The sequence below is a fragment of the Diachasmimorpha longicaudata genome, chromosome 16 (genome assembly GCF_034640455.1).
Source record: "Diachasmimorpha longicaudata isolate KC_UGA_2023 chromosome 16, iyDiaLong2, whole genome shotgun sequence".
NCBI classification, from domain to species: domain Eukaryota; kingdom Metazoa; phylum Arthropoda; class Insecta; order Hymenoptera; family Braconidae; genus Diachasmimorpha; species Diachasmimorpha longicaudata.
Genome location: NC_087240.1, coordinates 4,168,101 through 4,183,645, shown reverse-complemented (window position 1 = coordinate 4,183,645; position 15,545 = coordinate 4,168,101). Strand labels below are relative to the sequence as shown.

Here is a 15,545-nt window from a genome sequence, read left to right as displayed (position 1 = left end):
CTCTATACTCGATACGTTGAATAATATATATCTAGTATAAATAATAATAATATACTCATTATAAATAATTTATTGATGACTCAAATATAAAATAGACTCCACACAAATTTTTTTTTCAGTGAAAGAACTCCATTTTTAGCGCAGTAATTACAGGTCATAATGACACCTGTCAGTAACTTTAATCACTTTCACCCCTAAACTTCGCTATCATAAATCACCCTACTTCTCCCTTGTAAATCCCTCCCAAATCCAGAGGTCAAAAATAAATGATTCGCAGGTAAAATCCCAGTAGAAAAGTTTCAAAGTAGACAAGATACCACTCTAGTCAGCCATAGAGTGAATCGAGGAAGGAATAAATACCTGGCAACCTGGCAGTGTGAGTCGATCTCAAGCCGACCAATTCAATTGTTCCAACTCTCTCGAGACAAACAAACTCATTCATTTCAAGACTATCCCAAGTGGTTGTGGATCCAATCGATACTTCAGCGAGACGAGACTGGGGAAATGATGGAGGGATGATGCTATACATCGCCCTTGGGGATGAAAAAAAAAAAAAAAAAACAGCCACACCAGAGTGTCTAGAGAATGAACAATGCTCCTGCGTTGATCCTTTTTCCCGTCAAAGTCATAAATTGCGAGAATAGAAGCGGATATTAAATTTACGAACAAGCACGAACCGTCAATGGACACTCCCTCCACCCCCATTCCACCCCTCCCCCAACCCCTCATCATCGTGCGAGACTCATAATGAAAAAAAAAATTTGCCGGTAATTTTTTTCCTACAGGGGGTGAATTAAACAGGCGAGACTGAAAAAGTATTGTAAAAAAAAAAATTGTTGCATAGGAAAGGGGCTGACGAAAATTAGAGAACACGAGAAACGAACGGAATAAATTTGAATGAATTCCCCTCACTTCTTGTTGTCATCCACTCGTGATTGTATTCAACTTCTCACTCGGCGTCGAGTTCACTTCACATTGTAAATCAAATTTGTACAGTAAATAGAGTGTCAGAGGAGGTGATGAAATTTTCTTATAATTGTTTATTTGTATTCCAAGCATCGAACGTTTCGAATTTCATGAAATAAATATATGTCTTGATAAAAAGGCAAAATAAAATCTTATCAATAAATTTTTGTGATTGAAAAAAGATAAAAATTTTCATGAATATTCGAGTGATTAATCTCGAAGGGCAATAAAACGAGGAAATAAAAATATGGAGATTAATTCAGAATAGATAAAAGATTGGTAATTACAAGTGGTTCGAAGAGATTCAATTTTGTAATTAAAAGAAGAATAAATAATTTTGTTAATTACCCGTTCTGTTGACAATTTTGAAAACATGAAAAATCGTTTCATTATTGTTATCACAATAAATATTATTATATCCCAAATTTGTCCAGAAAATATCACCTCACAAACTCCCCTGAATTTAAAAGAATTTTTATTTTCCAATTTCATTTCTCTTTCATTCTTCGTATTTGTTCGAGTGTCGGGTGGGGTGAAGGGATGTGGGAGGCTAACAATGGTCCAGTGATATCGTCCGTCAGGGAGTGACGTACAAAACCAGTCGAATGTGAGTATACACGACACTCGTCCAACGACACTAAAGGGGGTTAATTGCGAATCCGTGGCGGGTTGGAAAACGTGCCCCGGACGTGGTTTCCCGACGCGCAGTTTAATTACGCGGAAGCCTCGAGTGTGGTAGCGTAGCGCTTTGGCCTTTAACCACCCGTTTTACTCCCTCCCATCGGGCTGTTTTGCCCTATCTAACTCCCTTTGAGTCTCGCTCATCGCTTAAATGGAAATGACACATGAGGCACAAGCTAAACCTCAGATCTCTAATGGTGTAATGGACATTTTGAGATACTTGGGATAATGTGTGGACATTCATTTGTGATTTTCCGTTCACGAAAAGACATTTTAAATAAATAATTAGACCTCGAGTGGGCGAAACGTGGGATGAAACGCTAAAATTACCCTTGAGATGTCCCTCTCATCGAGATAAGAAAAATTTTCATCGATAAATTCTCCACAAATTCCGAAGACGATAAAAATTTATTCCTATCACCGTAAAAAAAATTAATAACAAAATAAATACAACTATCACTTCCACAAACCATTCCCGATATTTTTACAAGACGTTAAAATTTAATTTCAAATTTTCCGGATGAAAAAAAAAAATCCTCTGCGTTCCAGGATTAAGGAATTTACGACACCATCGCGGAATGATTTTTTTTTTATTACCCGTTCGATAAAATCCATGACAAAGGTCTATCCCTCCGTAAAAGACAGCTTGTTAACCTTCTGACTCCTCATCTCGGCGAAGAGCCGACGAGGAAAATGTGGTGAAGCCGAACAGAATTGAAAAGAACGGAAGAATGAAAGTTCAATTCCAATGCCCGAAGGGAGAAATGTCTATTTAATTATTACGACATAATCCCCCAAACCCCCAAGACCCTACGATTCACCAATCTACCTCGATTAGTTTATCGAGTCGATAACTCCCTGTTCTGCGGTACTCCATTCAATTACATTCGTTTGGCTGGCGCTTATTAATCGAGTCAAACTTACTAACTTAATTCAGTAAATGCTGATACACTGGTGCAGTTTTATTTACTTTGGAAATTGAGAATTTATGGAAAGTTATTAATCAGGATACGACAGGGGAAAGAGCCTTTCGAGACGATTTCCATGAGTTTATGTTCATCTGGATTTATTCGGATGAGAAATCTTTTGTGATTAATAAAGTAATGGATTCTTGTTTCGAATAAACAAGCTCTATGTATTACATAAAAATTCTTGTCTGCATTAATTCAGTATTTCTTCAATTGTAATAACACATTCTCGTCAGAGGTGCAAAATTGTTGCTGAAATTATCGATCACAAATATCCAATTCAGGGGGATAATTTTTTATTTAGAAATCCAGGAAATCCTGTTAGTTAAAAAAAAAGGTTCACGGAAACAATGAAAACGAGAAGAATGTCGTTCATTGTTAGCAAAAATTTCAGGTCAACATTTCTGTCAATCACCCAAATATGCATTCAAATATTCCATAATCGATCCTCAATTTCTCTCCACCGTTCGCTCTCACCGGAAAGTCAATAATTTCAAAATTATACTACGGCCGCACGCAGCAACAAAATTAATAATTATTCAACAGAATCACACGAGAGTTAGCGCTCCTCCTCCCCACCCCACTTCATTAATATATTATTGCATCACTAAGTATACTAATGTCGAGATAAATTCGACAATGGAACCCAAAAATTTTTAATTACACTCAAAAATTTATAGAATTTTATATTTTCCATCAGCAGGATAAATTTTTAATAAATACTGCACCACCGTTCTATACACGAACTAAAATTTTCAGTAAAAATTACGAAATGGTTTGAAAGCAATTTGCAACTGTTCCCACATGAAATCCCATTTTACAAAAATTACGGAATTAAAAAAAAAAAGAACTTCTAAAATATTTTTTGAATATCTCCCATCGTATGTCAAGAAGTCAATAGCTTCATAAATTAAATAATCACAGCATGCATGAATAAAATTAATAACTGTTAAACAGGATCACACCGGAGTTAACGCTACTATTATACCCCCTCTCTATCACCCCTCCCTTCTCACCCGACCCCTCTCACGTCCCTGGATTAACAAACTAAAACTGGGTAGCAGTGCCGAGTCGCTGGGCACATTAATTTCGAGATAAATCCGTGCACCGAGTTTGTGTGTACACCAGAGGGGTGGAAGAGTAAAAGAGAACAAAAGACAGAGGATAAGGTTGGAAGATACTGTGGATAAGAGGGGTGGGAGAAGGAGGTAAAGGTGGTGGTGAGGTGGAGTGGAAAGTTATCCGAGCGTGGGTGAGTTGGTTTCGCTCCGTTGGGCGTCTTATCGCCGTTGAGTATGGCAGGCAAATTGGGAGTAACGATAGGCAAATGTGAAGGGTGTGCAGAGAGCCTAAAGAAGGTATAATGGTGGGGGGGGGGGGGTGAGAGGGTGAAGAGTTGACTAGAAGCACGTGAAAGAGATATTGTGAAATAAATATGAATGCGACTGGATAGGTTCACGTGTAAAGGTGAATTAGAAATAAGAAAAATGAGGAGTGTATTGACCGTGGAGGGAGGGAGAGGAGGGTGAACGAAAGGGCAAGGTTCGTGGCCGTGAACTACAGCTGTTAGGGGTGAGTTTTCTCACAACTCAGACAATGCAGGGATAAAAGAATAAAAAATGATAGATTTTTTTTTTTATCGTATGTTCGAGGAAACAATTAATTAAATTCTGTGATCATTCTGAACAATTGGGTTCCCAATAAATTGGTATTTTTTAGCTATTAAGTAATCAACTTAAGACACTTAATTTTACCTCAATAATTTCCGCAATATTACACTGAGAAAAAAAATTATTTATGTCAAATAATCATTTTTAAATAAATATCAGACAAAAATAATTTTCTTTTCGTATTTTTGAACCAAAAAAACATGTTTCGAATTCGTGAAATTCTAGTCGAGAGTGAAGACCATGGAAGTCCAATTAATTCACCAACGATGTAATTTAATATCCCAAACCAAAATACTCTCCATTATTGCCTCTCTCCAGCATTGCCCGAGCGTTGTATCGGACAATGTTGTTCATGGACGATAAAACCGAGCACTTTGAACAATCCGTTGGCTGCTGAGTATGCACTTCCTCCTCAACCTTTCCTTTTCTGGAAGCGTGAATGCTTCAGAGCCCTCCAATGCCACCGTAGATTAAATTCCGTCTTTAACCGCAAGCTATCCCTGATATTGTCCATGAACAATTCTCCCAGTACGAAACAATAAAATATTTAAATAATTATCACTAAAAAAAATTTTCACCTGTCACTCGTCCACCGATTTTCCCATTTTCACAATTAAATCATTCAACCGAGTCTAGTATTTATTTATTTGTTCTTCTCTTCCATTCATTCCTTTATTTCTCATTTTCTTTGTGTTGTGTTTATTACCATTGTTACAACCCTGCTTTTATATCCATTTCCCGTTCGCTCTAGAGACGTCATTATACGCCTTGGAATTTTCCAACGAGGGAAAAGCGCCGGCTATTCTTTAGTTTTTTCGTATTATACAAGAATTTAGAAGAATGGAAAATAGTGGGGAGAAAATAGGGGGTGTGAGCTACGGAGTTTTTGTTCCGTATTTCGTATTTTCTCAAGTGCCTGCTCTACTTTTTCGATCAATTCTCCACCTACGTCGGCTTTTTATGACGTGTGTACGGGGAAAACGAATTTTCCGTGGATTGAAACGATTATATTAAGGGCTGAGACAACGGCATTTTGATGATCTGAGAGTATTGGTACTTTAAGAATTATTGTGAATCATAAAATGAAGAGGTTCATTCACTAAAATACTATTGAAAATTTATAATAACCAACAATCGCGAATTAATTCGTGTATCAATAAATATTCGATTAATTTTCAACTGCTCGATTTAGCGGAGATTGTTTTTCATTAAGGAAGTCTGATGATTTTTTAGATTCATCTGGAAAGGATTTGTGATGCTATTTACGATGTGATGAATCATTTCTGAATTGGGTGTCATATGGAGGCAGTAGATAGGAGGGTTCGAGTAATAATTATCAATAACACGGGGCAATTTGGACTGAGTAACTTGCTGTTTGGTGATATGGGGGGAGTGTGCCTTGTGCCAGATGGGACCAGGTTATCACCAACTTGACTAATGCCCTGTACATTCTGAGTTTAAGTTGACTCAGTAAGTCATCATAGAGCTGGTAGGATAGGAATTGATCTAGTGGTAAAGTAAATCCTGTTAATTACACGAAGAGAAAAATTGTTTAAAAATTACGTGACCAATTTTCCTGTGTACATTCCACATGAAAAGAAACTTCGAATGAAAATTGGTCGCCCAGAGGGTGAAACGTGGGGTAAAATGACACTTTCCCAATTTTTAGGATAAGTTTTGTAGGAAAAATTAGACCTTGGAGACTAATTTTTACGATAAAACTAACTTTCATCCCTCCCTTCGCCCTCTGAACGTCTAACTTTCATCCAAAATTTCTTTCATTTCACAAAAAATTTTTATCAAAGTTAACTCCAAGTTATATCGCACCATTTGATATGTTTATATCATTTCCTCTTCAACACAAAAGAAACGTTACCGTCTGTACTTCGAGAAGCGAATGAATCAACTGAAGTACAATAAGCGACACCACATAAAACCAAGGGAAAATCCCAGGTGTAAAGAATAGTTCATCTTCGATTTATCCTTTTCTACCCCAATTTTCCATTCTTCTCTTCTACCGACGGGTGAAGAAATATTGCGAGTGAGAAAGATAAAGTGTGTAGGTATGGATGAGTATCGTGTGTGGATTCACAGAGGAGCTAACGCTTTTGATTCTTCAGTACTTTATATTTTCACTGGTGGCAGCGGGAAATGACGAAAAAAAGAGATAGGCGAATGAGCACAGGGGGTTTTTCAAGCCAAAGGAAAAGAAGTGAGAAAGGAAGGGAATTTTCTTCTTGAGGTGTATAACGTCTACAGGTTTTCTTTTCAGTTCTCGTGGAGAAAGAAAAAAAAAAAAAAGGCGAAGTGTGAAGCAATATTGCCCGTCAGCAACTCCCCTCTGACACATCTCCTTTTTTCCTCCACTTTTATTGGATTTTTCCGCTTTTTTTTTCCCCCCTTTTTTTTATCATTTTTTTTGGACTGATGTGTTTCGTGATTCGAGTGCGTTGCGTGGGCTGCCGGGATTTTTGAGGATTCTTCGCTCCATTCGTGAGGAATATTCCGGGCATTTGGAGTGGGTAAAATATCCCGATGAATGGGAGGGAGAGGTGAATGGATTTATGAGTTCTTTGTTAAAATTGAGGGAAAAGCTTTCGTTGGAGAAAAATTGTATAGAAATTTTTTAATTTAAATTATTCCCTCTTATCAGTTTCTTTTTATGAAAGAGGATTACTCCATTTTCAGAATGGTGATTATTGTAATCGCAGTTAAAATTATAAGAATTTACCTAAGAATAAACCTTTTGTATATATTTTCATGGAATAATTGAACCAACATTTACAATTACTACAGAGAAGCGGATGGGATTCTGAAGAGTTCTTCATTAAAATTGAGAGCAAAGCTCTACCCCGAGAATAATTAAAAGGGAAAGTTTATTCTATGGGAAAACCTCGAAGTTTTCAATGAAAATTATTTCTCAATTATATTTTCTTCTGAAGGGGAAGAAAACATAATTAATAACGCATTATACCACCATCAACTTATCTGACGATACCTCAATTTTTTTTTGTTTTTTAACATTAACGAAGCCATCACGTTATGAAAGTTCTCAAAAATATTTTTAAAAGTTCGTCCAAAATTTCATCCACTTTGTTGAAGAAAAATGATAGAAATAAAATTTTGGTATTTCAATTTCAACTCGTGGTCAGTTGAGTGCTTGTTCGGTGCTGATAGTAATTTTTACAGGTCTTCTGGGGCATGTTCCGAGCCATAAAACCATTGTAGTGGCTCGTATTCATCTCGTGGGTATGTTTTCAATGGAAAAAAAAAATGAAAATTCGACGTTTCACCAGAAAAAAATCCTATCGTATTAAAATATCAGTTATAGGGCAATGAAATATCGTATATCGTGATTTCAAGGGGGATGCCTCACTGAGAATTTTCACCATTATACAAATCGCACCTTCATCCGCCTCCCGGTGAAGCCAAGTAACCGATAATTCAAGCCTCCGAAGCTTCTGGAATAAATCTCAAACCGAGGTTGTGAAAATATCGCTTCTCTGTATATCCCACAACACAACTACCCCCTCAAAGCCATCTTCACCCTTGGCACATAGCTTTTACGAGAATTACTGCGTCACGCGGCCCTTTAGTATCATAAAGTATCGTGATGATTAAAGTTGGAAGAATTTTCAATTTTTATGGAGTAAACGAGAAAATAAATCGCCACGCGTATGCAGACAAATGATCTATTTCAATAAAATTAAACTTTTTACAATAAAAAAGCTCATTCTCATTCAAAATTTTAAATAAACTTGAATATTTATTTTTTATGGACTGAAAAAAATTTTAATATTATTATCTAATACGTTTTTCATTCGTATAAATGGAAATATGATTCTAGATTAATAATTCTGTCATTCCAATTAAATGTTCCATTAGACTCTAATAAATTTTCATATTTAATTCAATTAATTTGTGACTCTGGTCTGCACGATTGCCTATAAATCATTCATCGATCCACTCACCCCTTCAATTACTAGAAAATTTTTATTATTTAAAGAACATGGATGAAATGACGTGTTAAATCACTTGACCCTCTATCGATAGATTCATTCCAAATACCTCAAATAAACCGATAATTTCCCGTTTTATTATTTCGTTCACTCTCTTCAAGTATTATTCATTGACTTAACAAAGCTTTATCTCCATTTTTCACTTTTATCCACCATTTTTTTTTATCGATAAATATTGATCTGTTAATGAGTGTACGCGATTCCAATCGTTGAATTCGAAACAATATTTACTCGTTCGGTATATTCAAACTGCCCAAAGGCTTTTGGATTTTGGTGAATATCATTCTGTCCACTATCTCTCTCTATATTTGCCGGTGCCGCTCTTGGCGTTGGTATCCCAATGGTACAAGCTCCCCTGTTTCCATCCCACCAATACCACCAACCACCTCTATCCCTCCCCAACAACATGGGTAGTAGTTAAACCCGGGTGAGAGTGGAACGTGTGGGAATGAAACTGTGGGGATGTTGAGTGAAACTGAGTGTGCAGGACTGCTAGTGAGTGTGTGCATCCACCAACCAACCATTATAATGGTCTCAGTGGGGACTAAACACGTATCTTGTTTTGGGGATCAGTGTTATCAGGACACATGGTTACTCACTTTTAATTTTTATCCTCCAACTTTTGCATTTACCAGTCTATTTTATTCTCAATTTGTCGGTTAAAATTTTTATCCAACAATTTCCACTCATGAATGAGATAAATATTGACGGTTTTTTTTTTTATTACAATATGGTTTTATTGAATAAATAAATTTGCAGGGAAGAAAATATTCAATAAAACGTACCCGAAAAGAAAGACATTTAAGAAAAATTACCTAACAATTGATTAATTTTTCTGGGGCATCTAAATAACTGCTAATGAGTAATTGGCAATTTTTATCAAACGATAAGTTTATAGAGTCAATGAGAGAGACCGTGTGGATTTGTTAATGTGGACTGTAAATATACATATATGTGTAGCTAAAGTTATTAAATAAAAGTGTTGGTAAAATTTTCTCCTGAAAATTCGTTTCTATTTATCCCGCACTAATGAATTTTTCTCTCCCCGTGTTCAGTGATATTGTTCAATATTTTATCAAAGTCATTAGTATGCAAATAGTATTCATCGGATAAGTAGCCACGTAGACCCGTATATCCATCCGAAATACCGACAAAAGCAATGGTATGAGGTCGGAATAAAGAGAAATAGCATTAACGTTGGGTACAAGCAGTAGCGGAAGAGACTCGATACTAGAGAAGTGACACCCGATGTTGGCATTTATCGTTGTTCAAACTAGATGCCACTTTGTCGGTTAGTGCATTCAATGTATTTCCGTTATTCCCAGGAGTACAGCCAAGTGTATGAATTTGAGCCGAGTAGTTCATGAGCTACACAGTACAACTGTATTTGACGTGTGTGTAATGGTGTACTACCTGGGAATTACAATTTGACAGTCCAATGGTGAATTCAGCATCAATTACGGGGGAAATTGTCGGTTGACAGCGTCAACTGATGAATTTTCCAGATCAACTTTTATTGTTCTTCACATAACTATTTTTCAATTTTATTTCTCACGAGTGGTAAATTTACACGACCGGTGGATACTCAAGTGTTAATCATCAATTGTTTGAGGGCATCATTCGATTAGTTATGCGGAAATAATTGTCCATGAATGGATTACAGGGAATGGAAATATTGATGAGGGCATTCAATCGAAAATAACTCGCAGGAATTTTAATTTTTAGAGTATTTTGGAATGTTGACGATTAAATAGCAATTTACGTCTGAATGAAAATATTTATAATAAAAGTTTCACCCCTTTCAAATCGAATTTCTGAGGTTTTCCCAAAACAACTCGTTATCCCAGTAATTAAGTAATTAACCGGGATGTTCATCCCGACGTATTATGCTTCACCACATTCTCACAATTTTTTTATCGACCACGAAAATCTTCAATTGCTCCACTTCGCACTTCTCAAGTCCCTCACGTCTGACTCTTTCGGGACTGTTGTCACTAGCTGTCTACCCAGTGAGAATTCTAGAGCATTCGACTGCACAGATATCTCCAATCGAGCGATGAAAAACAGACTTTCAAGAAATAGTACAGATATTTTTGGTGTATCAAATTTTTTTTTTATATTTCTCATTGTGAATCAGCACTTGTTGAGCGAAAATCGAATAAATATACGGTCCCCAACGTCGAACATTTAATTCTGGATTTTTCAACAGCCACATAAAGTTGTGGAAATCAATGTCAATTAACACAAGAATTTTTGTTCACTTGAATTTTAATCATAAAATGGCAAATCAATTTTTGCGTTACATTTTTCATTCTTTAAAAAACATTTTCTCCTCTTTTTCCTATATTTTTGTTGCGTTGATTTTTGTGACGTACACGAGCTTGCAATTAAATTTTCCCGTACATTTTCAAGAGCCCTTCGCGTAATATTTGAAAAATAATATTGCCATGAATTCCGACACTTCACCATCAGAAATATTTTCCCCCTTCACGTGAAATATTTTAAAAAAGTAAATGGAAAAAATTCGTTGCACGAACTTTTGATATTTCAACTCACGTAATATTTGCAGTGGAAATGGCGATCGCTGTGGTTTCCGGTTTATTAGCTTGCTGCAGTGTATACTGAACTGAAAAAATTTACGCTACAGGCGATTGTGGTGAGTGCAGTTGAAAGAACAGAGAGAATAGAATCGACAAGTACAGAATACTCGACAATGTAAAAATAGAGAGGATTCTTTCAATGCGAAAGAAAAAGTCAACACTTGATTTTTCTTGAAAATAAAAAAAAATCACTGAATTGAAAATATCTGACTGGTTTTATCGAGAAGATAGGAATAATTCATACGAAGATCATATGTAATCCACGAGAAAAACATATATATGCCTTGAATATTGATAATTTTTTGCGACTCTCAATAGAATTTTAGTGAGGAAGTCACGAAACCATAAATAAAATATTTCAAGAAAAATGTCTTCTGAACATCTTTTTAGGTCACCATTGAGGGCATATTTTCCAACTCAAAATATCTCCAAGGAAAGAAATTTTAAGTAAACATAAGACCCCCTAACATGACCTAAAAAGTTGTTGATTGTCATTTTATCCCACGTTTCACCCCCTAGAAATATAATTTTTATTCAAAATTTTCTCTCATATAACAGATTCCCCCCCAGCATTTGTTGTCTCTCCTCATGCACAAAAGTGAAAAATCCTGGTCTCTATTTTCACACGTGCTCGAATGTGGTTTTGCCGAGTGTGTATGTTTGGACACTTCGGGTTTAGTCGGCAAAAAAAAAAAGAGGCAAAAGAGTGAGTGAGAGAGCCCAAGAGGGGGCGACCGCTGTCGGATGAAATATTGGAAAACTGCAGCGTCGATGCATTACGTCCAATATTCCGGCTCGATATAAATCCCTCCCCCTTCACCCACCTCATTCCCACCCCCCTCCCCCTCCACGGCCATACAACTATATGCAACTCCACCCCCGTCGCGGGCTCCCCTTGGCGAGCGTTCAATATACTTTAAATCCCGATCACGTGTGATGTAAATGTACCTCCCCAGCGTGTCCACTCATTTTACGTCTCAAAAAATATGAAAACATCGAAAAAATAAATAAACTAAAACGAAAGAGAATGAACAGGAAAAAATTGCTAAGTGGTAAAAGCAACGCGTGAGCATTTTTTGATAATATTTTCTTTTTTTATCCTTTTCGGAAGGTCCATGTACGTATTTTTTGTCCCTTTGCTATGATTTTTTTTTTTTCAATTTCCCTCTCTCTCATTCACACTCCGGGGAATTTTATATCTTCTCCGGGCTCGTATATTCCCTCACGTGTGGATTCACTTTTTTTAAACTTTTTTTTTTTTGTTGTGTTATGCGCGTAAAACGTGGGTGTAGATTTCACGAGCGATGTTTTGCTTCTCTTGGTTTTAGAAAAATGGGGAAAAGGGGTGGGTGGGTGAGTAAGGAACGGAATATGCGAATTTATCGGCGTTCAATTACGGTGGAGAAATAGGAAGGGAAAATAGTGAGGATTTTCTTTGAAATTTTCATCGCACATGAGGAGAAGGATAAATGAGTTCTGTCGTAACATTATGTTTTGCGGGTGAACAATTTACTTGGAGGCAAAAAGAAATACCTAAACACGATAAATAAATAATTATAAATTATCATAGTTTATTTATTATTTATTTATTGAAAAGAAACTCTGTAATATAATTCAATTTAAATTTTTGCGATCAAAATGAAATTTTTATTCAATTAGAAAGCGAAATAAAATGAATTATTTTCATTCCTTATTCACCTGTTGATATTAAGTTGAATTGAATTTTATCTGAATTTAATAACTCTGAAGACCAAGACCTTTTCTCCGTATTTATGTACCCTCAGCTATGCAGTTATCCCCGACCCTGATATTTCACATCTCCCTCAACTTCCTCGCAATTTTCGGTTAAATTACGAGGGTTAATTAAAGCCTTCTACGCAGGCATTACTAGGGCCGAGGTACAGTTCCGAATATTCATCGAGCGCACGTGTTACCCCTCCACCTTCCCTTCTCCATCCACCCCATTGCCAAGCCAGAAAATGTGCGGCGAAAGAAAAAGAGAGGAGACTTTTCAACTAACTTCTCTCCCGCTATTTCACTAGGGAGATAAAAAAAAACTAGACAAAAAGGTACGAACTAACCGAGGATACGGAAAAAAAAAAAAGATTTGAAAAAAAGTTTCGAAGTTGGGTTGCGGCATATGTTGTAATGGCGACGGGTATTAAAAGAATTAGGACACGAGAATCTGAAAGAAGTGTTGAACAGTAGTAAAAATTACGAGGTCAAATGAGAGTTGAAGAGATGAAAAAAATTCTGAACATTATTTGTCAAGTTTTTTTCAATTAAATTAATTATACGGTGCCTGTTCCATAATCAACAAGTCAAAACAATAGTCAGTAAAAATTACTGAACAGTTACGCACGTTTTTCTTGAACATTCAGAAAAAAGTCTAAAACGTTTCAGAAATAATATGGAATGTTCAGTGAACAAATCGGTAACTTTTCTGTCATTTTTACTGAATATTATTTTGACTGAAAGATCAAGGGATCAGGCACGTAATTTATTAAGATTTTTTACTTCCGTGTGGTTCATGAAATATTGTCTTATTTTATTTCATTTATTATGATTAAAAAAATTTTCATGGAAAATTTCATAAAGAATTGTCATTGGAAATTTTTTTTCCCAGACAGTTATTTTAATTCTTCGTCCATGATCCACGAATTACCCTTTTAAATGACACAATTGCCTCAGTATCTCCTCAACCCGATACTTTCAACGAATTTCTCGGCTGTGAATTCAATTATTCATAATCAAAATTCTCAACTAACCCAGAAAATATAATTACAAGGCAGCTTAAAGGAGTAAAAGGGATGAAGAGATGATGGGAAAAGAGGACAAAGGTAGATGAGACGTCTACGTAAGGCCATCGTAGCGCTAATGAAAATGAGATATAATGAAGGAGATGGCTAATGGAGCCCCTTCGAGTGTGCATTCGTGTTCATGAGTAAAGAACTTCACTTTATTTCTAGTTATTCTACTTCAACCAACTACTTCTACTATACACCTGAAGTGTACATTATGTACTGGATGTTGCCAATGTACATTGATATAAAAAGCTTCACTGTCTATTGAGACTTATGGGGTTTCAGTGTCAGTAGCAAGTGCTTGTATTTTCTGATACTTCGATGTAATAACATCCAATATATTTCTATCCACTTCATACGTTTTCACAACTGTCTGGTACCAACTGCACCCTCAAACATTTTCACCAAGTTTATTGGTATTACTGTCAAGAATTTACAGACTTCTATTTAATTTCCTTTTTCCTCAGTCCCTCAGCCATACGGTAAATCTCGTTAAAATTGTTTTTTTACTTTCATTTTAACGATTATAAAAAAATATAAAAACAAGAAAAAAAAAAATATTTTACAGTTTTCCATTTCCCTGTCGTAACTCTATCTATCCATAACGGGTGAAAAAATTTTATGAGGGTCATGAGACGTATGAGCATTATAGCAGGTTTTATCGAGGTCATGAAAGAGGCCTTATAGATATAAATAATCATTTAATGATGGTCATGAGGTAATTTTAGATCATAACTGTTGGAAAGATTACTTGAGAGCCACCTAAAGTTCATACGATGGAGGATTTAATGAGGGTCAGGAGGTGCTATAGGATCATAATTGTTATGAAGATTATTTAAAAGTTATGGAAGGGTAGAATAACAATTATGAAGACACGTACATGTTCTATGGAGGTTATACCTATGGAGGTCATGAGATCACCTAAAAGTCATATGGAATTTCTGATTTTAATATTCACGTCAAAATTGAAGAATTTTTTTCAATTAATAATTTCCAACGTGAGCCATAATTTTTCGAAAATTTCTGTCACCACCATAAACGTAGAAATACTTCAAAATTTTTATAATAAAAAAATTTCATTTTCTTTTACAGGTGAAGAAAACAGTAAGGAAACGTCTGCGGAGTCAGAAGGCGGAGTCTCGGTAAGTATTCATGAGGACTTTCAGTGTCAAGATAAAGGTAGAAGGAAAAGGGAGAAGACACGTAACAAAAGAAATGAAAAAAAAAAAAAAGGAGGGGGAGGGAAAAAGATAAAGACGTAAAAGGGTCGAGAGAGCGATATAAAAAGGTGGAATGAATGGCCTCAGGATGTGACGACGGAGGCGACTGGTGATGCTGAGTACGAAGAGGATGAGGAGGATGAAACTGAGGAGGATGTGGATGAGTATGAGGAGGAGTTACGTGAGGTTGCCGAGTCACACGAGGCAATGTCCAGGGACGAACGTGGCAATTCAACGTCTGGAGTGAATCATTCGGAGGGCAGTGCCATTGGTGATGAGACAAGAGGCACCAGGAATTTTGATTCACAGGAGAAGAGCACAGAGGACGATGAGGAAATGGGCTCTGACGAAAGTATGACGTCAAACGAAGCTATAAGTGATGAAACTGAGGAGGAAAGGGAAAAGGGTATTGAGGTGAGTTTATTTATTGCTTTTTTCCTTCCTGATTTGATCGCAAATAATTTAGGAATATTGGAGGACAACTCAACGGAACGATAAAGAGAAAAACATTTTTCCGATCATGAATTCACTGATTATTGGACGAGTACGATAAATTCGATAAGCTAAATATAATCACAGACAATTTTGTAAAAGTAGACAAAGCCATTCCATTTTTA

At 36.1% G+C, this 15,545-nt stretch overlaps 2 protein-coding genes across 5 annotated transcripts in view; one reads left to right on the top strand and one right to left on the bottom strand.

The window, feature by feature from the left end:
- Positions 1 to 15,545, bottom strand: part of LOC135170067 (protein cueball) — a 165,494-nt gene that overhangs the window by 138,085 nt on the left and 11,864 nt on the right. The gene's annotated exons all lie outside the window — the stretch shown is intronic.
- Positions 1 to 15,545, top strand: part of LOC135170051 (uncharacterized) — a 57,677-nt gene that overhangs the window by 31,687 nt on the left and 10,445 nt on the right. For all 4 annotated transcript variants that reach the window (XM_064135553.1, XM_064135550.1, XM_064135552.1 and 1 more), the window contains exons 3-4: positions 14,801 to 14,850; positions 15,016 to 15,342. In XM_064135553.1, the coding sequence (XP_063991623.1) occupies positions 14,801 to 14,850; positions 15,016 to 15,342 (377 nt within the window). The remainder of the gene's footprint in view (positions 1 to 14,800; positions 14,851 to 15,015; positions 15,343 to 15,545) is intronic.